The 27,171-nt window shown below is 41.0% G+C and overlaps 1 protein-coding gene across 1 annotated transcript in view; it reads right to left on the bottom strand.

Moving 5' to 3' along the window:
- PLCE1 (phospholipase C epsilon 1) overlaps positions 1-27,171 on the bottom strand; it is a 335,041-nt gene that overhangs the window by 165,030 nt on the left and 142,840 nt on the right. The window contains exon 3 of the mRNA XM_040254554.1: positions 811-1,127. Coding sequence (XP_040110488.1) covers positions 811-1,127 — 317 coding nt within the window. The remainder of the gene's footprint in view (positions 1-810; positions 1,128-27,171) is intronic.

Genomic DNA, 27,171 nt, shown 5'->3' with positions numbered 1-27,171 from the left:
ATGGAGTGGGCTAGAAAGACCCCATGGGCAAGGGATCATGTCATCAAACTCCAAATTAAGACACCTAGGCTTACATGCACCAGGAGGAGACTATTTGAACATGAGCCCAGAGAGAACATTTTGGCAAGGGCATACAGAAAATGAGGGGTTCTGGTTGTCCAAAGGGTGAAAGCTTGTAAGAACATGGTTACGCTATGGGATGGAGATGGGCTCAATCAGGTTGAAGGGTGGAGTGGAGTGAAAGGGAGGATGACAGTGTGTCTATCTCATTACCTGGAAAGAAAACAGTCATCATGGAAGCGTCAAGACAGACAGGTAGATGAGATAAGCAGTAACAAAGAAACCTAAAAGGAGAAATGCCTAATGGTCACTTACTAGCAGTTAGACAAAGACAAATATCATATGACATTGTTTATGTGTGGAATATAAAAAAATGGTACAAGTGAACTTATTCACAAAACAGAAGTAGAGTCACAGCTGCAGAAAACAAACTTCCGGTTACCAGGGGGAGAGTGGGGGAGGGACAAACTGGGTGATTGGGATGGACATACACACACTACTATATATAAAATAGATAATTAATAAGGACCTATTGCATAGCACAGGGGACTGACTCTACTTAATATTCTGTAATGCCCTATAAGGGAAAAAATCTAAAAAGACATACGTATGTGAATAGCTTATTCACTTTGCTGTACAGCAAAAATTGATCCATTATAATCAATTATATTTCAATTAAAAATGAACTAAAAATGAAAACAATCACTTACTAGTGATTCAATCACAACACATCTGAGAGTGGCTTCTTACCTCATTAAATCTCATCACAAGATCTTCGAGGGCGTTGTGCTCTCCGTTCTGGGAGGTAAGAATGGATGCTGAGATGGATGCTTTGAGACAGGGCAGGGACCTCTGGCGTTCTGTTGTGCCCAAGCCCCGGGTCAAGAAGAAAAGATAGTCAACTGGCAAGACCCTTCGGTAAATATTTTGCTCCTGCTCCATCAGGATGCTGGCGACTTCCTCTGGGAACTGGATGAGGGGCTTCAGATCAATCAGTTCCTTGCTGATCCCAGCTGAACTTGAAGGAAGGGCACTGGAATTGGCCATCGAGGTGCCTGGTTGGCGTTCTGAAATAAAGCAACAGAAGCTATGGTTACACTGTGATTGGTAACCCCTACCACAGACATTTGGGCTTCCCAGGTGGCACTAGAGAAGGCTAAAGAACCAGGAGATGTAAGAGACACGGGTTTGATCCCTGGAATGGGAAGATGCCCTGGAGGAGGGCATGGCAACCCACTCTAGTATCCTTGCCTGGAGAATCCCATGGACAGAGGAGCCTGGCAGGCTGCAGTCCTTAGGGTCGCAGAGAGTCGGACACGACTCAGATGACCTGGCATGCGCGCATGCACAGCCATTCAGAATCTTACAGCCTTCTCCCTAGATGGACATCGACAGATGAAGGGATAAAGAAGCTGTGGTACATACATACCAAGGAATAATACTCACTCATCATAGGAACAAATTTGAGTCAGTTGAACTGAGGTGGATGAATGTAGAGCTTGTTATACAGAGTGAAGTAGATCAGATAGAGAAAAACAAATAATGTATATTAACACATATATATGAAATCTAGAAAAACGGTACTGATGAATCTATCTGCAGGGCAAAAATAGAGACACAGATGTAGAGAACAGGCTTGTGGACACAGTGGCAGAGGGTGAGGAGAGGGTGAGACAAACCGAGAGAGCACTAAATCTTATACATTACCATATGTAAGGGAGACAGCTAATGGGAAGTTGCTATGTAACATGGAAGCTCAACCTGGTGCTCTGTCACAACCTAGAGGGGTGGGTTGGGGTGGAGGTGGGTGGGAGGGAGGTTCAAGAGGGAGGGGATATTTGTATACTTATGGCTGATTCACGTCATTGTATGGCAGAAACCATTGTAAAGCAATTATCTTCTAATTAAAAATAAAATTTAAAAAATTTTATAGGTTTATCAACCCAAGTTTCTGCTTGGTGAAGAGTTCTATACTATCTCTCCTGTTATGGAGATCTTCCTGATATCTGTCTTGCCCCCCTCCCACTCTTTGGTTTCCCATTTTCAGAAGCAGAAGTGATCTAGCACACCATTCCCTAACCAGTTCACTGTGACACTCTGCAGAGTATTAGTGAAGGAGAATGGACTATTTGCTTCCTCACCCTCCAGGGCTAACCACCAGTCTGAAAGGGAATGAGGGTGGGCACAGGCAAAGCAACTGAAATGGAAGAGGAAAGAAGGCTGTAGGGGGAGGAGGCCTTACACATACAGGGATATGCACCCTGTGTGCGAATACACCAGAGAACTAGGAACCCTCCGCACACCAGATTTCAAAACTTCACGGTCTACCCTGCCCATATCCCACCCTCAAAGATGCCAGTTCCACTGAGATTTATCTGGGGGTGTGCAGGAACAGAGATCTTCCCTGATGCCTCAGACAGTAAAGAATCTGCCAGCCATGCAAGAAACCTGGGTTCGATCCCTGGGTTGTAAAGATTTCCTGGAGAGGGAAAGGGTAACCGACTCTAGTATTCTTGCCTGGAGAATCCCATAGACAGAGGAGCCTGGAGGGTTATAGTCCATAGGGTTGCAAAGAGTCGGATACAACTGAGCGACAAACACTTTACTTTCCTTGCAGGGACAGAACCACCTATACAAGTAAGGAAGAAATAGGTAATAAGGAGATGTATCTAAATAAATAAAATAAATTTTATTCCCCGCTTCACAACTGATAATAAGAAGGTGGTAGCAGGAAGGAAGGTAACAAGTGCATTAGACAGAAGTCCCAAAGGCATTCATTCATAGACTCAAAATTATTCCCTTAGCACACGTTCACTTTGCCACAGTGGATATCTCCACCTTCCATCTCTTCCTTTCCACTGATTCTTCTTTGCCTAGAGAGATGTTAGTTACCTTTATCCTTAAACACAAACTAGTAAAATACCCCTTCTCTCTTAAACTCCAACTAGCCTTACCCTGCATTATCTACCTTCTCTAAAAGGTAGTCTACTTTCCCTGATTCCTTCCTCTACGAGTATGGCAACTATATCGTCTGATCCAAAAATCAAGCCATGCATGATTCTGCTCAAATTAATAAATCAATAAGGATGTGGATGGAACAGAAAAGTGGAAACCAGGTCTGTCTTAGATGACAGTGTTGATGTGGAATACCAAATTATATCTGGTTCTCTCTAAGCTCATATTTGAAAATAATTAAAATAAGGCAGGTACTCAATCAAGCCTACAAGACCTCATTCTCCAACTTGCTGAATGGTTGAGAAAGTGACCAGATTTCCTCCAAACTGAGCCAGAATATGCCCTGAATGATGATGGAAGCAGATTTCAGTATCTGATGCTGACAATTTATGTACAGTGGAACTAGCCATATATAGTAAATCTTCCCAGAAGTAACCAGGTTTAAGACATTTCAAAGTATAGCATTCTGTGAATGAAATAAAAGTAACTCCCTAATCTTATGAAACAGCTGCTTATTTAACTTACATGCAGAGTACATCTTGTGAAAAAAAAAACCACAAGCTGGAATCAAGATTGCCAGGAGAATATCAGTAACCTCAGATATCCAGATGATAATCTGAGGGAGAAAGCAAAGAGGAACTAAGAGCCTCTTGATGAAGGTGAAAGAGGAGAGTGAAAAAGCTGGCTTAAAACTCAGTATTCAAAAAATGAAGATCATGGCATCCAGTCCCGTCACTTCATGGGAAATAGAAGGGGAAAAAGTAGAAACAGTGACAGACTTTATTTTCTTGGTTTCCAAAATCACTGTGGATGGTGACTGCAGCCATAAAATTAAAAGACGCTTGCTCTTCAGAAGGAAGCTATGACAAATCTAGACAGCATGTTAAAGGTCAGAGACATTACTTTGCTGACAAAGGTCCGTCTACCCAAAGCTATGGTTTTTCCAGTAGTCACGTAAGGATGTGAGAGGTGTACCATAAGGAAGGTTGAGCACTGAAGAATAGATGCTTTTGAACTGTGGTGCTGGAGAAGACTCTTGAGAGTCCCTTAGACAACAAGGAGATCTAACCAGTCAGTCCTAACGGAAATCAACCCTGAATATTCACTGGAAAGACTGATGCTGAAGCTGAAGCTCCAATAGTTTGGCCATCTGATGCAAAGAGCTGACCCACTGAAAAAGACCCTCATGCTGAGGAAAATTGAGGGCAAGAGGAGAAGTGACAGAGGATGAGATGGTTGGATTAATTCAGGAGGTAGGTAATATTATTATGTGATACTCATATAAGGTAACATAAGTGGTCAGCTGGGAAGTTGGGATTTGAATTAGGGTCTTTTTGACCTCAGAGTTTGTGTTCTTCATCACTCAGCATACGATCTTATGTAGCAACAGAATAGCACGTTGGCATTATGGATTTTAGATGCATCGAAAGTGATTTCTGTTAGTATAAGTCAACTTTCTGTGCTTGCTTACTTGCAATGGTCTGATGAGGTGAACTCTTTAAACTCCAAAGGTAAGGATTTGACTCTAAAGAGTTGACAGTTCCGTTCTTTGGTCAGCATGGAACCATTGTGTCAATCACAACATTACAATTACATTAGAATGTAGCAAACAGTAATGAAAAAATGCCCTCTCCTTTCCTTCTTACAAATTTGTATGAAAGTTCCCATGCTTGAAACCAAAATTTTTGAAAGTGTATTACACTGAATTTATGCAAAACATGGTTCCTTTGTTAATAATTTAGAGACATACTGGGTTAAGCAAAGTTAAACAAGCTTTCATTTTTCTATTTTAACTGCAGGACTTCTCAGAGCCTTTAATCATTCCCATTAGGGGAAAAACTATCATAGCACACAGTAGCTATCCTCAATTTTGCTATCTATCTCTATATCATTTACATGGGAAATATAGTTTCCTCAAAACTTTTGTCAACTGGGGGAAATAGGGCCTTGGGTACTTGTGAGGTTAGTGGTTCCAAAGAAGCTTGGTCTGCCATATTGCCAAAGACAATATATAAAGGTCTATGTAAAGATCCAAGGGTGAAAGAAAACATTGTTTATTTAGGAAACTGCAAGTCATTGCAAGCAAGGCTGTAACATATATTAACAGAGATGGAACATCTGTATAGAAAATGAAGAAAGCTTTATTTTCTGGAAGGCATTACAGAATAGGTGTGGCTCATGAAGGCACAATGGGGGTGGTAGGAGGATCCAAACATATATGTGAAGAAATGTACACCTTAAACCTTTGGGTCTCTGGGTGGACCTATGCAATCACTTGACCTTGAAGGAGGAGAATCTGGGCCAAGTGTTCCTTTGAGGGATGCTGTGGTGAGAGACATCCACTTAACCCTTGGTTCCTTCCTTCCTATGACCAGAAAGCCCTGATCTTGCCGATAAACTTGTACTCCCAGGGACTGTCTACTATTTCATTGAACTTTTTTCTAATGTAATTTTACAGTATTTTTTACAGTATTAAAAAGATATATCAAAATGGTATCTGAAAAATTCAGCCAGAGAACAAAATTCTAATCTTCTCATGGGCACAAAGTGGTTTGGTATTTGAGCAGTTCAGATTTTTCCAAATATTGCAGTATTGTTTTTGAAAAATTAGTTCAAATTGCAATTAGGGAAGAGCGAAGAAAAAACTTTTATTATATCTACTCTATCCATTTTTCTTTGATCTGAATTCATTTTGTGGGCAATCCTTTATTTTTTTAACTGAAGCCCTGGATTCATCAACCTCACACTTAGTAGTCTTTGAGTGATGTGATTCCAATCATATAAAATAAGACAGGAGAGGAAGGATGTTGATTTCTTCCTTCTATTTAAGATTCAAAGTTGACTTGCAGACACTAAATCTCAGGCAGAGTTGAAAATTGTTTTTCAACAGGGAAGTAATAGACTTGGATGGAGAAAGGTCAGCTAGTTGGTGATACTTCCTCATTATCTGTTATTGGTTTTTGGAGTAACAATCAATCTTGCAACAACTGTGTCCAGTCCTCAATATTGCATGATTCTGTGAGTTCACAAATCAACGAAGCATATTATTTCTGAGCCGTACTTTTTTGTAAAAGGGGGAAAAAACCAATATGCATAGATTGAGAATTAAACCATAGTCAGATAAAATATAAGCGATGGAAGAGCCTCATTGAAGAATATGACAGAATTCCTATTAGTAAAAAATAACTTCTGTGCTCACTCTGACTTCCAAAGAGATATGAGCCCACCATGAAAGTATAAAATGTTAGAGAAGTATAAAGAAGAAAATTAAAATAATCAATAATCCTATACTCACAGAAAATCTCTGCTAATACTTTTGTTGTAGCATTTCATATTTTTTCTAAAAATGTACAAAGCATTTACAAAATTAGGATTGGAACACATGCTTTTTTTTTTTGAAGCAAACAAACAAAAACCCCAACTTATTCTACAGTGCACGTTTCCCCAACTTTAAAACTAGTTTTCTAGTATTTCATCTTAGTGGCTCTTTAGTAGTCAATGTTATGTTTACCATTTATGTCATTATAAATAACACTGTGATAGAGTTTTTAAATATGTCATTATATGTGCTTATTATATTTTCCAATAACATTGAAACAGAAAAATTCCCCACCCACACTGGGAAATTTCCAGGGAGCAGTAATTTCTTTTCACAGCACACATTAGTCAAATGTTTTAGCCATATTTCTCACTGATTACCTATTGTTTCTGATTTTTTGAGTAAACAAAATTAATTGAGCCAAAATTCATATGGTAAACTATAATAAGATGCCATGCTTACACAGGAAAGTGGCATTACTGGCTCAAAGTTAACAAGAGGGAAACTCTAGAGTGCCAATGACAATCTAATGCCCTTGTTCCCAGCAGGCCATTCCTGATGGCCAACCCAGTAGATGAGAATATTTCTAGACCAGAGCCCAAGCAGGTCACCTGAACACCAGAGTCTGATCTGGCTGAGCAACTTAAACCTATACTATTTACCCTTAAGGGATTCTGTGCTTCTATTTTATAATGATAATCATCAATAATAATACTAAATAAATTATCATATCATTAAATAATGTATAATAATCACTACTCACTGTATGCTAAGAATTGCTATAAGCTCCCTAAAGAGGTCTCACTTGGTCCTCACAAGCACTTTATGCCATAGCACCCTATGCTATTACTTTTTTAAAGCTTAGTTCTTAAAATTATTTATTTATTTGGGAGTACCAGCTTTTATCTGAGGCATGTGGGATCTAGTTTCCTGACCAGAGATTAAACCAGGGTCCTCTGCATTGGGAGCACAGAGTCTTAGTCACTAGAAAACCAGGAAAGTTTTATCATTATTATACTCATTTTATATTATTATATACTCATTTTATTCTTATACTCATTTTATTTATACAGTTTCCTATTATTATACTCATTTTAGCATACGGGGACAGAAGTTACAGAACTTATTCAGTATCATCCTGAGATTAGTGATGGAAGCCATGCCACATCAGTCTAACATCCAAGTCCAGGCTCCCCAAATCACCACCCTCTCTGGCTTGAAGGATTTGTTCCTCTTAGTATCTCTATACAACTGGTTTCCTAGTGGTAGGTAAATGAGGTGGGACTCAGACCAAATGATCGAGCTGGAAGGACCTCATTCAGGGACAGCTAGGACAAATTTTCCACACCCTAGACATCAGGAAACAGTACCTCTAAGAGATCAAGCTTCTTGTATAAGGTCACGGAGCTGAACATTGGCAAAGTTGGTCTCCGACTCCCAGTCGAGTATTCCCTCTCTACACCACTGTCTCCCCTACTTAGTTTGGGTAGAATCTCAGGTGTTGTACACTCTTGGGGGGAATCTCCCCCAGAGGAAGAAAACAAGGTAATGGAGAGTATAATCCAGTGGTTACAAGTGGCGTTCTAGCAGTCACACAGGAGTGGGGCTGTAGCCCAGCTCAGGCACTGACTTGCTGACTGACCTTGGGTAAGTTCTCTACAACCATGTCACAATGATGATGGGGAAATTAAAATGAGAAAATGTATGCAAAAATGTTTAGCACATATTCAGCTCTCAGCAGTTAGCTGTTTTGTTTTTTTTTTTTATTGTCGTGAATTTATCTTTTGAAAGAGGAAGGAATCTTGGGGCCTTTCATCTTGGAAGTCAGATGGAGAGACTTAGTCATATATCAAACCATTTCAGGGTATGGAAACTTTTGCTTTGTTTTTATAACCTGCAACTTGTACCCTCTGGTATGGTGCCCACCATAATCAAGCATTTTTTTTTTTAAAGATCCTCATTTATTCATAGGAAAATATCCATCACATTTTGCCATACATTTTAATAATAGATTCCCCACGTTAAAAAAAGTTATCCCCTCCCCACCCCAAATTTGCTGTTCTTAACTTGGCAGTTGTCCCCTCTATGAACAGTCACATCCCTTCTAGTTTGGCATCATCAGCAAACCTCATTGAAAAGTCAGAATAGTCTCAGAGTTAAATCCTTTCATGCTAAAATACTGCTGAGTTATTTATGTCCAGTCTTTTTTTTTTTTAACTGAGATATAATTCACATACCGTAAAACTCATTTTTGAAAGTATGCAATTCAGCGGTTTTTCAGTATGTTCATGGAGTTGAACTGTTGTCATAGTTACTTTTAGAACATTTTTTATCATTGCTACTTCCTCTAAGGCTCAGCAAGTAAAAAATCCACCTGCAGTGCAGAAGACACAGGAGACGCAGGTTTGATCCCACATCAGGAAGATCCCCTGGAGGAGGAAATTGCAATCCACCCTAGTACTCTCGCCTGGACAATCAATCCCATGGACAGAAGATCCTGGCAGGCTATATAGTCCATGGGGTCACAAAGAGTCAGACACGACTGAGCAATAATGTTAGAATATATGCACTCACATTATCAGTCATTCCACCTGGCCAACTCTTATCAGCCCTCGACAACCACTACTCTTTCTGTTTCTACGGATTTGTACATTTTCTAAAACTGAATCATACAGTATGTGGCCTTTTGTGTATGGCTTCTTTCAGTTATAATCTTTTCAAGGTAAATCAATGTTATAGCATGGATCGGTACTTCATTTCTTGTTTTGGCTAAATAAGATTCCATTTATGTATATACCAAATTTTGTCTATCCATTCATCAGGTAATGAACATTTGTGTTGTTTCCACCTTCTGATGATCATGAATAATGCTCTTACGAATATTTGTGTAAAATCTTTTGTGTGAGTAAATATTTTGGAATGGGATTGATGGATCATATTGAAGGAGGAAACAGACAGAACAGGCTCCGTCTTGAAAGCAGGACTCCATCTTGGGCCGGACTGTGGTCTTTGAGCTATGTGCCCACTATTTGTGGAAACGACATACCAACTGGAAAACCAGACCCGACCCACCCCCCACCCCCCGAATGGAAGAGCCCCAGAGCTTGTATCTAGACTCTCCATCACCTAAAAGAATACACTAATTATCTGTGTAACCAAACAGAATCATAAATTCTATTATGCTTATTGGGGTATGACCACAGGCCTATTGATAACTGTCCACTGTTAACTACCTAGGCTTAAGGCATACGAATCACGGGTTTAAGGCATATGAATCACAGGTTAACTTTGATTGTATCTTTCTTTTCCTTTGTTCAGACTACTTTCAGAGAATTTGGGGAGGTAGGTTTGAACATGTATATGTAGGGTATATAAGGTTTTCACAAAAACTAGTTATGGCAACCCACTCCAGTGTTCTTGCCTGGAGAATCCCAGGGACAGGGGAGCCTGGTGGGCTGCCGTCTCTGGGGTCGCACAGAGTCGGACACGACTGAAGCAACTTAGGAGCAGCAGCAGCAGCAGCAGCAGTCGGGGTCCTTGGCTAAGAGGAGACTCTGCCTTGGGCCCGGCGGTGTAATAAAACGCACTCCACTATCTGCATCATCCTTCTGAGTGAGTTTGTTTCCTGGAATGCATGACTACAACAATATGATAACTCTGTGTTTAGTAGTTATTGAGGAATGCTCAAACTGTTTTCCTCAGGGACTGCACCGACGCACATTCCCTCAGCAATGCACAGGGCTCCAATCTCTCCACATCCAGGTCAACATTTGTTTTCCTTAAATCTTTTTTTAAATAATAGGCATCCTAGTGAGTGTGAAGTGGCATCTTATGGTTTTGATTTGCATGATCCTAGTCACTAATGATGCTGAGCATGTTTTCATGTGCTTACTGGCCATTTGTATACTTCTTTTGAGAAATATTGACAAGTCCTTTGCCCAACTGTGAATTGGGTTGTTTTGTTGTTGTTGTTGAGTTTTATATATATTCTGGATGTTAATCTCTTATCATATATGTTATTTGCAAATATTTTATCCCATTCTATGTGCTACCTTTTAGCTTTACTGATAGTGTTCTTTGACAAACAATTTTTTTTAAACGGAAATATAGTTGATTTACAACATTTTGTTAGTTTCAGATGTACAGCAAAGTGATCCAGTTACATATATATATTTTTCAGATTATCTTCAATAATAAGTTATTATAAGACACTGGATATCACAAAATTTTTAATTTTGATAAAGTCTTATTTTCCATGTTTCTTCTGCTACTGTGATTTTGGTGTCATATCGAAAATTCATTGCCATATACAATGTCATGATGCTTCCCCCTATGTTTCATAGCTTTCACTTCAGTTCAGTAGCTCAGTCATGTCCAACTCTTTGCGACGCCATGAATCGCAGCATGCCAGGCCTCCCTGTCCATCACCAACTCCCGGAGTTCACTCACACTCGCGTCCTTCGAGTCGGTGATGCCATCCAGCCATCTCATCCTCTGTCGTCCCCTTCTCCTCTTGCCCCAAATCCCTCCCAGCATCAGAGTCTTTTCCAGTGAGTCAACTCTTCGCATGAGGTGTCCAAAGTACTGGAGTTTCAGCTTTAGCATCATTCCCTCCAAAGAAATCCCAGGGTTGATCTCCTTCAGAATGGACTGGTTGGATCTCCTTGCAGTCCAAGGGACTCTCAAGAGTCTTCTCCAACACCACAGTTCAAAAGCATCAATTCTTCGGTGCTCAGCCTTCTTCACAGTCCAACTCTCACATCCATACATGACCACAGGAAAAACCATAGCCTTGACTAGATGGACCTTTATCTAGGTTGGTCATAACTTTTCTTCCAAGGAGTAAGGTCTTATATTTAGTTCTTCGATTTGTTTTAGGTTAATTGGACATGGAACAACAGACTGGTCCCAAATAGGAAAAGGAGTATGTCAAGGCTGTATATTGTCACCCTGCTTATTTAACTTACATGCAGAGTACATCATGAGAAATGCTGGGCTGGAAGAAGCACAAGCTGGAATCAAGATTGCCAGGAGAAATATCAGTAACCTCAGATATGCAGATAACACCACCCTTATGGCAGAAAGTGAAGAGGAACTAAAAAGCCTCTTGATGAAAGTGAAAGTGGAGAGTGAAAAAGTTGGCTTAAAGCTCAACATTCAGAAAACAAAGATCATGGCATCTGGTCCCATCACTTCATGGCAAATAGATGGGGAAACAGTGGAAACAGTGTTAGACTTTATTTTTCTGGGCTCCAAAATCACTGCAGATGGTGACTGCAGCCATGAAATTAAAAGACACTCCCTGCAAGAAAAGTTATGACCAACCTAGATAGTATATTCAAAAGTAGAGACATTACTTTGCCAACAAAGGTCCGTCTAGTCAAGGCTATGGTTTTTCCAGTGGTCATGTATGGATGTGAGAGTTGGACTGTGAAGAAAGCTGAGCACCGAAGAATTGATGCTTTTGAAGTGTGGTGTTGGAGAAGACTCTTGAAAGTCCCTTGGACTGCAAGGAGATCCAACCAGTCCATTCTGAAGGAGATCAGCCCTGGGTGTTCTTTGGAAGGAATGATGCTAAAGCTGAAACTCCAGTACTTTGGCCACCTCATGCGAAGAGTTGACTCATTGGAAAAGACTCTGATGCTGGGAGGGATTGGGGGCAGGAGGAAAGGGGGACGACAGAGGATGAGATGGCTGGATGGCATCACCGACTCGATGGATGTGAGTTTGAGTGAACTCTGGCAGATGGTGATGGACAGGGAGGCCTGGCGTGCTGTGATTCATTGGGTCACAAAGAGTTGGACACAACTGAGCGACTGAACTGAACTGAATTTTTGTATATAGTGTAAGGCAAGGGTCCAAATTCATTTTTGTACACGTGTATCCAATTTTCCTAGCATCATTTGTGGAAAAACTTTCCCCACTGAATGATCTTTGTTGAAAATTATTTGATCATACATGCAAGGGTTTACTTCTGGGATCTCTATTCCATACTTTTGGTCTATATGTCTGTCTTTATGCCAGTATGATGATTACTGTAGCTTTGTAGTAAATTTAGAAATTGGACCTGCGAGTCTTCCAATTTTTTCACTTTTAATTTTTATTTTAAAAAGTTAATTTGGCTATTTTGGGACCCTGAAAGTCCATGTGAATTTTAGAATCAGCTTGTTAATTCCCCCAAAACAGCAGGTGGAATCTGGACTGCACTGAATCAGTAGATTACTTTGGGGAGTATGACCATCTTAACAATATTAGTTTTAAATTCATGACCACAGGAGGTCTTTCCACTTATTGAAGTCTTTTAAAATTCCTTCATAATGCTTTGTAGTTTTGAGTGCACAAGTCTTGGATTTCTTCTGTTAAATTTATTCCTAAGTATTTTATTATTTTTGATGCTGCTATAAATGAAACAGTTTTTGTAACTTCACAATCAAACTGTTCATGGCCAGTGTAAGAAATATGACTGAGCTTCTGTCTTGCAAGCCTGCTAGATTCACTTATTAGTTCTAATAGGAGTTTAGTGGATTCCTTAGGATTTTCTATATATGAGATCAGGTTATCTGATAACAGAGATAGTTTTACTTCTTTATTTCCAGTTGGGACACCTTTTGTTTCTTTTTCTTACCTAATTTCCCTAGCAAGACCCTCCAATAAATGCAGAACAGAAGGAGTGAGAAGAGATATCTTTGTCTGGTTCCTGATCTTGGGTGAAAAATTCTCAGTCTTCCACTATAACAGATTATATTAGCTGTGGGTTTTTCAGAGATGCACTTTATCAGGTTAGAGAAGCTCCCTTCTATTCCTATTTTGTTAAATGTTTTTATTGTAAAAGGGTATTGGATTTTGTCAAATGATTTTTCTGCATCTTTTGAGTTGATCATGTGGTTGTTATCCATTATTCTATTAATATGGTGCATTACTTTAATTTTCATATGTTTAACTGCATATTTATTTTATATTAATGTATCGCATATTTAAGTACAGCCTAACCAAGAAAAGCCTTGTATGAGACCAGCAGACATTTATTGTTTATTTGCAGTTCTGACCTTAACTTGGACCTGTACATTGGACAAGAACAGATGGCAAACTGGGACGTGACTGTAACCATGACTTCAAACCACAAACACTCTGATATTTTTAAAAATTATGTTTGTTTTAAAGAAAGGAAATATATATTTGAAAAATGCATGTTGAAAATTGTTTTTTGTTATTATAATCACATATTCAACCCATGATGATATGAATATCAATTAAAATAGCTCTATGACTTAAAAGAAAACTGGTGCATGTTATTTCTGATTTAAAACATATTATTTCAGAACTGACCTGTACCAGACTTTGGGTAGCTCAAAGTCACTTAATAAGAAAAACATATGTCAACCTGGAATTTATTTATTTATTTTTGCCCATAAAAGGCAGTACTAATTGTACTGTCAGCATTAGTTGTTAACATTTTATTTAAGTATCTCCTTTAGTCCTACCAATGACTCTGGTCTAAGTATGATTAAGTGTTAGTCAATCAGTCGTGTCCAACTCTGTGACCCCCATGGACAGTAGCCCACCAGGCTCCTCTGTCCATGGAATTCTCCAGGCAAGAATACTGGAGTGAGTTGCCATTCCCTTCTCCAGGCGATCTTCCTGACCCAGGATCAAACCTGGTCGCCTGCATTGCAGGCAGATACTTTGCTGTCTGAGCCACCACGGAAGCCCCCAAATATGATTAAATATTTCATTTTACAGCTGAGAAAATGCCAAAGGTTAAGTAACTTGCCTAAATACTCACAGGTAGTAAGTAGTGATGCCAGGAATTTGACTCAGACTCATTTGACTTCAAAGTTCATTCTCTTCCCCATTCTCTTGTACTCTGGGTACCACAGTTAAAGTTATGCACAAACTCAAAACTGTTCATTTCCCCCTTTCAACTAAAATGGGACCAAAACCTGAAGGCATAAGGATTCACAGTGTGTCACTTGTTGACCAAATGTTATTTCAACTCAAATCCTCAGTAAGTACTTACCACGTGAATTCAGCCTATGGGATATACCTTATCTAGTAGTGGACACGACTGTATAGAAACTATTTTGTATTTAATTATGCAATATTATTTGAGTAGAAGATCTTTACTGATAAAGTCAAAGCCACCTTTAAGAGGGGGAAAAATAGCCATGCCAAAGTGGCTAGTGATAGATTGGAGGAAATTATGATTTGGTGCATTAAAATTACCACGCAAATGTCATGGAGCAGGAGCCTGGTAATCTACAAGTCTAAGCCTAACACTGTGGACCTTCCCTGAGTCCGGCCTCAGGACACTACATGATCTTGGCTTTCCTCTTTACTCTCCAGAAATGACACTGGTTTCTGAGTCTTCTTGCAGCTCCTGAGCCTGAACTCTACAGTCTCAGTTCTCTTACCTCTCTCTTTCCTAGAAATGTTCATCCCAAGCTGCAACCATCACAGCTAAGCAGATGACTTTGTACATGTGTAATTCCAGTTCTGACCTCCCACTGAGCTCCAATCCTGATGCTTCTATTTGGAGGGTCTACTTGAACAACCAGCATCTTAGAGTCAAGTTATACAAGTTGAACTTCTATTTAGGGTGTCACCTTCACTTTCTCAGGTACAAATTCTTGGGGACATTTGTTACTCCTCCACCTCCTGGGCTGAGTTTGCACCTACTAGTTATTTCCAGAATTAGTCGCTTCCATCCCATTTTCATTGCTTTCTCTCAATCCACCTGCATGGATGTCTACATCAACCTCTTGACTGTCTTCCACTATGAGATGTTGAGAAGAATCGTCACAAGACTTTTCCTAGGCCAAAGTCTAGGGGGTTAGCAAGGCCATTTGATTCTGTGACATGATGTCCATGATGGCAGTGGGACGTGGGAGAAGGGAGCCAATTCAATAAAATGTGTAAAGAAAACACATACAGGTTTCAAGATGTCTAAGAGGGACCTCACGCTTTCTTCCTGAGGCCAGCTCCTCTTTGATCTGGCACAGAACAGTCATAAGACCTGGAATAACAGCTGTCATCCTCTCTCGGAGCAGCAGAGACAAAAGAAGTGCTGGTGCCCATTCCTGGACATGAATACATGCCCAGCCTCTGGTATCCGTGATCCTGAGCCAGACTGCTGCCAGCTATGACTGTGCAATCCAGGGCTTCATGCCTGGGTACTTTGGGTACCTTCATTCTCACGTCTCCCACCAGAGGCCTGTGATAAGGAGGTGGTAAAGAAGGAGCCCTGGGCTGCACATGCAATTCGGGAGAATGATCAGGTGCCTGGGCTCTGAAATGGGATGGAACCAGGTTCAAATCCTGCTCAGCCACCCTTTAGTTGCTTAACCCTGTAATTAATCTCTTTGAGTGGAACAGGCCATCTCCTCAGCTTCCTGTGAACTCCCAGCTGGAAGGCATACAAGCCACCACTAAAGAGACAAAAAGATGGGGAAAATCGGTTTTCTTCGACTTCTTAGAAGTGAAATATCATCTGTGGTTGGGACAAACATTGGCATACCTCTGAAGTTGGATGGGGGTGGTATCATCATGAGGCTCTTGAAGTGCCTTTTAAAACAGAGACACCCACTTAGCCTAATGACAGAGGTTTGAGTTTGTGGACTGGGGCAGGCAAGTTGGGGGCCAGAAGGGAATAGCTCAGGACAATAGAGGGCGAAGCCACCAGCTATCCTCCCCCTTCTCAAGCTCTTCTTAAGTAGGAGCACCAATTTATGGTCCTTCAGTCTCAGTTTTCTTATCTTTGAAATGGGAATCATGAGCCTACCTTACAAGGTTGCTTTGGAAATCACATGAGATGTACATAAAACACTCAGCAAAGTGGTTGGGCCATTCACAGAAGATCTGAATATTTCCACATAAACTCTGGGGGAGGTATTCATATGCCCTAGGAGTGTGTTATTATTTACTTGTTTATAAGCACATGAGAGTTGGCAAAGGGAGGGAACAGATCATTAATACACATAAGACATGTAAATTTTCATTCTGTTGAAGGACCAATTACTCACTGGTCTGTTATTTCTTTCAGGGTGACTTCCTTTTTATCTATAGTTACAGATATAAAGAACACATGTACACCCGTGGTGGATTCATGTCAATGTATGGCAAAACCAATACAGAATTGTAAAGTAAAATAAAAAATAAATAAATAAATAAATAATACAAGCATATTCTATTTACTAACAGCTGGGGGATCATATCTAATTACTCTATAAGCTCTTCCACTGAAGGGGCCCAGCTGGCTGAGTCTCGCTCTCTCTAAAGGAAGAATCCTCTCTGGCCACTCTGAGTCTTACAGTTGTTGACCGCCAATCCTAGGCACCAAAGAGAATGCTCCAACAATCTTTGTCAATGAAAAAGACCTGGGATCTTTCCAAGGAGACCTTGAAATTGAATGAGACGAGGGAATGAAGATAGAGGGCAAAGGAGAAAAGATTTTTGTACAATTATTGAGTAGTATAGCTAGGACTGAAACCAGGATTTTTCCCTAGGAATTGTATTGATAAAATAATGCAGATTCTCATTCATTAGGTCCCAGGGCGGGTCTAAGATTTCTTCTGTTTCTGGGACCATACTTAGAGTTGCAAGAGGGTTGATGTTGCTGAAGCACTTAGAATAGTTTATGGTATGTAGTTTCTGATTCAATAAACGATAGTTATTATTGTTCCTATTACTCGCACTGGCTGAGTTGCATGCAGCTCTTAGACACTGGGCAAGTGCATTTGGGTTTAGAAGTCCATTTCCATGGACTTGATTGGCTCAGACCAGTGCCTCAGGAATCAAAGATGAATTCAAATGGGCTGGTGAACTGACCATAACAAACTCTGAAGATGCCTTCAGAACCAAGCTCAAGGAAAAGTGGAACCAACAAACAGGAGAATTTTTTTTTTTTTTTAAAGCTGCCTCCTATGTGTGGCAGCAACCAAAGGGTGCTGTAGCAGGACAGGGTTCTTGTTCTGTGTGCAGCAGGCGGGCTTCCAGCTCTAAGACCAGGCACAGACTAGAGTGGAAACTCTTGAATCTCAGAGGAATGCGGCCTCCTTAGGCAAAAATGGGTGACACAGAAGCCATGAGATACAGAAAGGTCCCTTGAAGAGGCTTCCAGAGGTAATCTTGCTACTCAACATGAGGGTCTTGGCCATCAGCAAGTACATCATTTAGGAATCCCTGAAAAATTCAAAATCTCAGTCCTTCCCCAGACTTAGTAAATCCAAATTTACTAGGTGTAACAAATCCTAACAAATTCAAATTTGTTGAAATTTGCATTTCAACAAAGTCCCCAGGAGACTCATATGCATATTACTAATTGACAAGCACTGCTTTGAAGGAGTTTCTTTACAAGTGCAGTGGCCACAGGAAAAGAAGCATCCAGATATAGCAGGGAATAAGCCCACTGGTTTCACAAACCCACAGGCAGGACCTCAACTATAGTCATTACTTATCATCGCAATTATTTACAGCAGTAATAGCAGCAGTTTACATATGTATAATGGCTTAGAGTAAAAAAATTGAATGCCTCTACATTCCTTTGATTTATAGACTAAGCCTATTATTTTCACTTTGTGGATACAGAAAACCAAGGCTCAGAGAGATTGAATAATCAAATATGCTGCTAAGTCGCTTCAGTCATGTCTGACTCTGTGCGACCCCGTGGACTGCAGCCTACCAGGCTCCTCTGTCCATGGGATTTTCCAAGCAAGAATACTGGAGTGGGTTGCCATTGCCTTCTCCTAATCAAATATGAGGTCCCCCTAAAATGACTCTTTGAAACTATACCTCAAAAATTGATCTTCAACACAGAAGCCTAAATTAAAGCTATTTTACTCTACTACAGGTCCCTTTATAAGTACATGGTTTCTCATTAACTTGTACTAAATTGATCAGTAGAAAAGATCGATATTTTGATCTTAAAATATTAAGATCTTAATACAATATTAAAAACAATATTTTTTAAAGCAATGCAGGCTTTTTGCTTTTAAGTCCAAAGTAATAAAGGTACAGAAATGATTTTTTTTTCTTAAGAAAAATTACAAGAATTCAGGTCCAAGTTAAGCACTAAGCAGTCACATTTGGGCACTGTAAATTGATACAAAGGTGCTCTGGGTAGCCCTGGTCCTTTTTCAGTTCTGTTTTCAGAGTCTGTACTGTTGTTTGGACCTCCTATACCTTATGTTGCTATCTCCAACTCCTGGCAGAGTGCCTGCAGAGAGAAGAGGTTAGTGTCACTGAATGAACAGATGGAGAGACTGATAAACACAAGGCAATGAGACACTGATAAACACAAGGCAATGAGACACAGTCCAGGGCCAAAGGAATCTAAGACCTGGGCTCCCTGCTCCCCCTACTGTGGAGAGATCAGAAGGTTCTAGAAGGGATGTGGCATCCAGGTCAGCAAGCAAACTCTTCCTCAAATAGCTAGTGTAATTTCTCTAAGTCCAGACATTCAGACAGCAGCAGGGAAGAGAAGAACAGGAAGTCCTTCCAATGGAATCCATTGGCAAGACTGATTTGTGTGACCTGTTTTGGATAAATGGGGTAGTAAGTCTGTGCTTTGCTGAACACGTCTGTTATCATGCACCTGTATGTCCATCCCATCTCTAGACATTTCCCTCCCTTTCCCTTCTTCTTTCTCTTTTACCTTTCTCATTTCCTTCTATCCTTTTTCTGTTTTTCTTCTAAGAGAAAGAGTTTGCACAAAAAATTCCAATTTTCTCATGTCTGAGGCAGAAAAGGAGAAAAAGAAATTTATATGTGCATTATCCACCTGAATTATTAATAGCCAGGAAGAGGAGAGAGAATTTCCAGGCAGGTGAGTTGCTTTTGGTGGCTGATGTGGCCTGGAGTTGTGAGAAGGGTGGGTGTGAATGGGAGAAATGAGCTCTGAGGTCAAGAGCTGTGAAATCTCTGTTTCCTGAGGTTTGCACTGACCCCCAGAGTCCACCTGCGGCTCCAGGCAGCCTCCAGACGAGGGCACACCCTCCATGCTCTCTCACTTCTGCCGAACCTGACCCCTTGCTAGACCCAAACCTGAACCCCTTCTAAGAGCCATTCTGATCTAAGCCTTTGTTCTTACTATTTCTGGAATGTCTTCTTTGCTCTACATACATCTTTTTCTGTTGTTTGTTTTGGATAGTATGCTTTATAATCACTAAGTTCATTGCTTTTATCCCACTATAATTTTGTAAGGCAAGTATTTACATTGTTCCCATTACTTTTAATCACTAATCTTTGTTTCAAATGTGTCACGGTATGGTTTAACCACATATTCAACGTCAGTCTTTCTATCAACTAAATCACTGGCTCCTGGAGATGAAGAGCATGCTTTCTTTTCACCGTTTTCCCTGTCTAGGACAAAGCCATGGCTAGCACTCAGCAAACGTTTTCGCAGTGTGATACATTTCGTTTCCTAGAGGTGGACTAGAGACAGGGTAAGAGCTCAGGTCGAGGGTGTGCTGTGCTGCGCTGCGCTTAGTCGCTCAGTCATGTCCGACTCTTTTCAGCCCCATGCACTGTAGCCTGCCAGGCTCCTCTGTCCAAGGGGATTCTCTAGGCAAGAATACTGGAGTGAGTTGCCATGCCCTCCTCCAGGGGATCTTCCCAACCCCAGGACTGAACCCAGATCTCCCACGTTGCAGGCAGATTCTTTACCATCTGAGCCACCAGGGAAGACCCAAGTCTAGGCTGAGGTTAGTTCAAATCAAGCTTCTGTGAACCTTTGGATTCATGACCATCTAGGGCTTGGTCCTCAGCTGCTCTGAGTCTTGATTTCCTACGTCTATATCCATCTCCATCTTTTACTAGACTGTGAACATCAGGGAGACAGGAGCAGTGTTAATTCTTCTTCAATCTACCCCCTTTCACTGTCTCCAAACAGCATCTAACTGAGTGTCCAGCCATTAGGCATCAAGTTCACTATTCAGTGAATGAATGAATGTTCACAATTCTCTATGCATCTGCCTCCCCACTAAAAAAAAAAAAAATGGAATTAAAAGGAAAACATGCCACTTAGCTGTTATGGGGAGAGAGACACAATTACACTATGTTATGCATACAGAAAACTAAACAATGAGACTGGAAAGAGTGACAAAGGATATTGAAAATAGAAATCAAGGTTGGGAACTTACCAAGACCCTGTCTATGGAAAATGTGAATGCTGTCTGGAACTTTTCCAACCCAGTCCCTGAATATGTAACACACTTCCAGAAGATCTTACTCGGACTTTAACATCCCATTAGCAGAAAAAAACGGGGAGTACTGTATATGTTTTAGGTTCAGAACACAGTCTATTTCTGGGTTTGCAACTGAGGTGCTGAGACACTTCAAAAAAGGGCAAAGACTGAAGAGCGCGCAGTTAAATTAGACTGGAGTGAAGCAGTGAGATAGGACATTAACCCACTTGAAGACCCTTGAGGCCTCCAGCCTTTCCCCTTGGATAACTTTGAAAGGCATCCAGTGAGTTCCAATTTGGGCAGGGGTTTGTTTATTCTGCTTGGTTCAAGTCAGGGCTACGGATCCCTAATGGTTTTCATGTCCCTAAAGGTTTTCCACATTTGGGCAAGATCTATGCTTTATGGAAGCCCAACGAGGCCCTGCTCCCAGCCCCTCGGGCTGAGCAGTCTGCGTCAAGACCAGTCAAAAGCCCAAACTCCGAGAGAAGTTTAGCAGCATATATCCCTTGGCACAAGTGTGGGGATTTGCACAATGCTGCTGTGTCATAGTAAAAATGCCTCCATTCTTAACCAACTGTAATTTTTATTACCTTTTCATTTTTCTCCCTGTGATGCTAAATTTTCAAGACCAATCTTTTTTCCTGTAAGCACTGCCCTGGGCCAACATAAACTACATGTGTTCACACTGGCTTCTGGCCCTTTATTTTGAGCACACTATTCCTGATCCGGGAATATCCATGCAGGTTTGTGATTACGACTCTCCCTCCTTCCGAGGGTGTCCTACCTCCAGACTCTTGACCTTTGTTGGTCTTTCCTTCCTAAAATTCAACCTGCTTTAAGAGCCTGTGATGGCTCTCTAATGCTTTAGCTCCAAATTTTTCCCTTGTTTTCTCCAAATTGTGACCACATCTACCAACTTAGCCTTATGCCTCCTTGTATTCCACCCCCATGAGATCTTGACTGAGAATCACTTCCTCATTCTCACCCTTTACTTTATCTCACATATTTTTCTTGCCTGAGACCCTTTGCTTGAATGAGACCACTCTCCCCCATTTCCAAGCAGAAACTGGTTCACAGAGGACATCCCTGCTTCCAGCCCAGCCCCCTAAACCCAAGAACTGAAATTCTCCCTGGCATACCACCCAGGGCACCCAAAAGAAGATGTCTGCAGGGCCGGGCAGGTAAGAAAATGAGACCCGAGCTGGGAGGGAGACAACCCAGCGGTGGGGTTGGGGTGGGTAGGGAGGGTGGGCTGAGCTGGTGCATCTTGCTTGCAGGCAGGTGTATGGATCAGGGCCAGCGCAAGGGGCCAGGGGAGAATGGGGGCCCAGGGGTGCCAAAAAAGATAGAACTCTACAGTTTCACACAAAATTTCCCTAATTTAAAAAAATACTGAAGCTGTCAAGGAAAAAGCCACATGGCCTAGATTTGGCCCGCCAGGGAGTTTTTGCTTCCTTGGTTAAAGCAAGACACTGCTATGACTCAGTACTGAGTGAGTCTGGCCTGGAGTGGAGGAGTGTTAACAGTCCCCCTGGGCCTGCGGGGGGGTAGGGGGGTGGGGGGGGTATCATCAATCTTCCTTTCTAGTCCACACCACAAACCTTTCTTCTAAACTTCTTGGAATACACTTCCCAGGAAGTAGAGAGAGCTGGGTTACTAGGTTATTTGTCCTTTGCCTGCCTCCTCAGAACAACCACAGAGTACTAAGGCTCATCTGAGCTGTAGCTTTCTTTCAGAGTACCCTTTATTCTCTGATTCAATATCCTTGGTGGTTTTAAATGCTAGCATTTTTATCTGGGTATAAAGAGGGCTAGAGTCATCTCAAGCTGATTTTTGTCTGAATCATCCTTTTGAAAGAGAAATCCTATTGTGTCCCTTCTTCTGTTTGAAACTTGGTTTTCCATGCTCCCAAGGATACAGACAGGGGCCCTTAACTAGAGTCTGTACTTTCTGGCAGCTTGCTTTACTTTTCTGTGGCTTAGCTTCTTCTCATGTAAAAATATGAGTTTTAAATTAGATTAAAAAAAAAAAAACTTGTCAGAGTGTCCAGCTCACCATGAGCACCCAATACCTGCTAGCCTTTGTCATTCTGAGTTCTCCAGACTTTCTTGAGAGGGAACCCTCCAGATCTCAACTGTCCACTCAAACTTCAAACCTGCCATACTCCTGGCTGTCATGGGGCCTTGGCAAATGGTTACTTCTGTCTGGAACATTCTTCTTGCTCCCCTTCCCTTAGATATCTAAGGAGAGCCTTTAGCCTTACATGGAAGCCTTCTCTGCTTGGGTCAAATCTCCCTTTTAGAGGGTCCCATGCACATGGCCCTTTTGTAATCACTTGATTCCCTACTGGTCTTTAAGTTCCATGTGCGTGGGTACAATGTCTGTTCTATTCCTGGTAGCTGGCAGTAAAGGTATTTAATAATATTTGGAAGATAAATGAATTTCCACCACCAGCGGCCTGTCCTTGGCCTGTGTGGGGGTATGATGACCGCTGAGAAGAGGGCATTCCCCCAAATACAGAGAGGGAATATAGACCTCTCTCTCGGTGTGAGGGCTGTGGAATGGAGGTGCCTTCATCTCTTTGCTCAGGAAAGAGACTCCAGACCCTCCAAAGCAGGGCTAATGCAGAGATTGGAGTCACTCCTTTCCCCCTTTTCTCTTTTCTCAACAACAGCATAGGTCCACTTTGCAGAGATAAGACCCTCAAGTGCACTTGTCAATTGGCTCAGGGATACGAGGACACATAGAGCAGTGACAGAAACAGACCAGAGAGACGTCATTCCATGGCTGTCTGCCTCAATATGGGACAGGGCAGGACTCTCTCACTCAGAGGCGAAGGAAGATCAAAGGCTTAAATATTCCTTGTATGGCTCTCAGACAGTCTGACTTCTGTCCTGTACCTCCAGTCACAGATTGAGCAGGATGGGGACCAGCCCAAGCGAGTTTTGTAAATGATGCTTGAAAAATAGTCATTGCTGGTAAGTTAACTCTGGATGGTGATGCTCACGGGTTTGAACCAGATGGCTTCAAATTTCTTTCCTGGTTTTAGTATGGGGAAATGTATGTTATCTTGAGTTGTATGTATGTATTCATTTACTTATTTTTTCACTCAACAAATATTTTCTGAGACATCCTCTCCCATTTGGTTGATTCTGTGCTATGACTATTCAGCCGTAGATGGGACGATCCTTCCACCCACCCCTACAGGTTCCCATAATAAAGAATGCTGCAGAAGTCTTAGCAGTCCTGGGAGGAGTACAGGGCAAGGAGGCAGCAGGTACACAGAGAAGAGATCAATTTTGTAGTCTGGATGGACTTGCGATCAAATTGGGGGTTCTATGTTATGTTTATATATATACACATTCGCACGCATGTATGTACACATGCACACAAGGTCAGTACAGGGTGAAATGTGAGTCAGAGTTAAAACTGTAGGATTTCCTGCTGGTTAAGAACTTGGGCTGGGGATCAGAGAGACTTGGAGACCAAACACAGGCTTTGCCCCTTTAAGCCCAGTTAAAGGTTTTAGTTCTAGACTTGGTAGTCAGTCCATAAGCTCAGATCCTGTGCATTGCCAGAGTCTCTGAAACTTTTATACTCTCAGTTTCCCTCCATGTTTCCAGATCATCCACAAAAATATCTGCTTGAAATGGGTTTTAGACCAGTCTGCTTACTAATGCACAAGTTGAGTGATTCTGGATGTGAATTGGGATAAAATACCCATGACTGTTAGCAACGGTGTTTCTGGTGAATGTAAAATTCACAAGGAGAGCCTCAGAGGGGCTGAAGCAACCATTTGTTCAGGCCATCATAGAATCATTTGTTATTACAATGAAATAGAGAGTAAAAAGGCTTAAAATGCCAAATATGTACATATTTCCAGCTGGCAAAACATTTTATACTTTCCAGAAGATGGCAAAATCTTCTGTTAGAGTTTAGTCCATTGAAAACCAAACATTCTTAAAATGTCCACTTACAACTTTAACTGTACTAGTAATTTCTTGGTTTTAAGACTCAATTCCGACAGAAGTTTAAATAATGACTCAGACTGTCCTGAGATCTTCTCTTTTTTCCTCTTAAATATTTGCTACTAACCCACATGTTATTATAAACAAATTATAAGTATATTCCACTATGTTCTATAAATGTTCCCATGGACAAGAATTTTCCTAGCTCATTTAGTGAGGTTTTTGTCCTTTAAAAAGGTAAACAATTTAAAAACACTCAAAAGGATTACATATATTGAAACATTTAATTTTATTGTAAAGAGTAATGCCTCTTCATAAAAATGTACAAACTCTAACTTGAACACTACATTTTATACCAATCTTAGTAGACATGGTGCCCAATCCCCAGGAATAAATGCTTAGTGTCTTTTCTACTCTGGAGGGAACAGAGATGATACCAGCCAAAAACGGAACTAAAACAACAGAAGCATCATAATAGAGGTGAGAGCTTGTTTTCCTTAGTTACATAAGGTGTTCACATTTCTCCAGGCTCTTAAGTGATTTTAGAAACCTCAGATTTCACTCAAGTTGGTACAGGGACCCTCTGAGCCCCTATATTCTGTTTTTATCTCAACTATAACATTTATTACCATCTGAAAATTGCAGGGATGTTTGTCCATCTCCTGCACTATCAGCTAACTTCCTTGAAAGTTAAGACTTTGTCTTACTCACTGTTTTATTCTCAGGGCCTAGCACAGTGCTTGTCGCATAGAAGATGCTCAACAACTGTTTGTTAAAAAAGAATTCATGAATGATCTGATGCATGAATCTTAAGGAAAACCTCACAAAGGGGCAGACTCCAGCCTCTAGATACCTCCTTTCAAGTGTCCTGTAAGGATGTGAGGGCGATCTGGTTCTGACATCTGTCACCCCACTGATCGCCAGGGTTGATTCGGCTGATCTGGCTGGCCAGGCGGGTGTCCCCTTCCTCCCTCACCGCTCCATGTGCGTCCCTCCTGAAGCTGCACACTCGGTCAAAGAGGACGACCATCCCTGATAGAGGAGGACCGGTCTTCAGTCAAGGGTATATGAGTAGCTGTGCTCCCCTGCTAGAACCTCAAAACAAGCTGTCAAGTGTCCTGTAAGATACTACTTTTCTGAGTCCAGAGCCAGGGAAACCTGGAGGTTTGTGTGCATCTAAGACTGAGCTAAGAGCAGAGCCCCTGAATTAAGAACAGTGGAAGGCTGGCATTTCAAGGGGCTAGGAAGGGTGGCAGCAATCATCATTGCTACCCTCATCATCCTCAGCATCACATCACCAGCCTAACATTTACTGACCAGAGATGCCAGATACTTTGCTCAGTTCTTTATACACATTTTCTCATTTAGCCCTCAGAACACCTCTGTGAAGTTGTCACTTTTATTCCTGATTTACAGTGGCTGGCACTAAAGCCTAGAAAGTAAAGTCACCTATTCAAGATGGCATAGTGTTGAAATCGAGACTCAAACCCAAGATAGAATGATGTTCCCAGTCAATTTCTTTTAACCATGAAGCAATTAACAGGACAAAGAGAGCCCCAGTAATACTTTTCTTACTCATTCTAAGCCCTTCTCCCCACTTACTTTAACAAAGCCTCTGTCCCCCTTCTCATCTGAACGTGAGCCCCAAATGGCTGCATAAAACAGTATCATTGGAAACAAGAGGCTTGAATGCATCAGTTTGCACACAGGCCCCAAATGCCTCTTTTAAACCATTAGTTACGTAGTATGGACAAGAACATCAACATTCAAACAGTATAAATGCGTAGGACGTGACAAGGAAAAGGCCTCTCTTGGAGGCAACCATTTTTGCATGATTCTGTGCCTGTTCTTTGACAGTTATCTTTTAACTGTAAAAAAGATTTTGGGGATTTCCCTGATGGTCCAGTGCTTAAGAATCTACCTGCCAATGCAGGGGATATGGGTTCCACACCTGGTCTGAGAACTAAGGTTCCACACGGCTCAGGGCAACTAAGACTCATGCAGTCTAACTACTGAAGCCCAAATGCCCCAGAGTCCATGCTCCACAGCAAAAGAAATCACCGCAATGAGAAGCCTGAGCATGCGCTGCAACTATAATAGCTCCACAAGTAGAAACCCGCATGCAGCAACAAAGACCCAACCCAGCCAAAAATAAATAAATAATAAATGTACAATTTAAGGATGAAAAGAAAAGATTTGCATCTCATTAAAAAAATATATATATATATTCCCTTCCCTTTCAAGAATAGTGTATTTAATCACCTTGATGGAAGATGAGAAATTTGGTCCATTCTCCCCATCACTGCCAATTACATCTTTTTAGTTTTATTTTTCTGTTGATAACTGTATTGTTTCAGCCTTAAATACTATTCTTCCTATGCTTTCTTTTATTTATTTATTTTTAATTGATTTAAATACTATTCTTAATCTTCTCTCTTTACATTTCAATTTAAATGTATTTCTTAACTCCCCCAAGGTTATCCAACTGCTCTTTCTCCTTCTCTAAACCTTCCTTTTCCAAAATCATTGCAATGATTTCTTATTCCAGTTTGTTTGTGGGGTACATTTACTTACTGACATTGAAAAGTCATATTTTAAGACTTCTTGATTTAAAATAGTTATATAAGTTCAGTGTTATACGCCATAAGCAAGCTTTGGAGGAAAGGATTGGAATCTAGTTGTTGTTTTT

Source organism: Oryx dammah, unplaced genomic scaffold, assembly GCF_014754425.2.
Source record: "Oryx dammah isolate SB20612 unplaced genomic scaffold, SCBI_Odam_1.1 HiC_scaffold_14, whole genome shotgun sequence".
Classification (NCBI taxonomy): Eukaryota; Metazoa; Chordata; class Mammalia; order Artiodactyla; family Bovidae; genus Oryx; species Oryx dammah.
The sequence above is the reverse complement of the archived record's forward strand: the minus strand, read 5'-3'. Positions and strand labels throughout refer to the sequence as shown.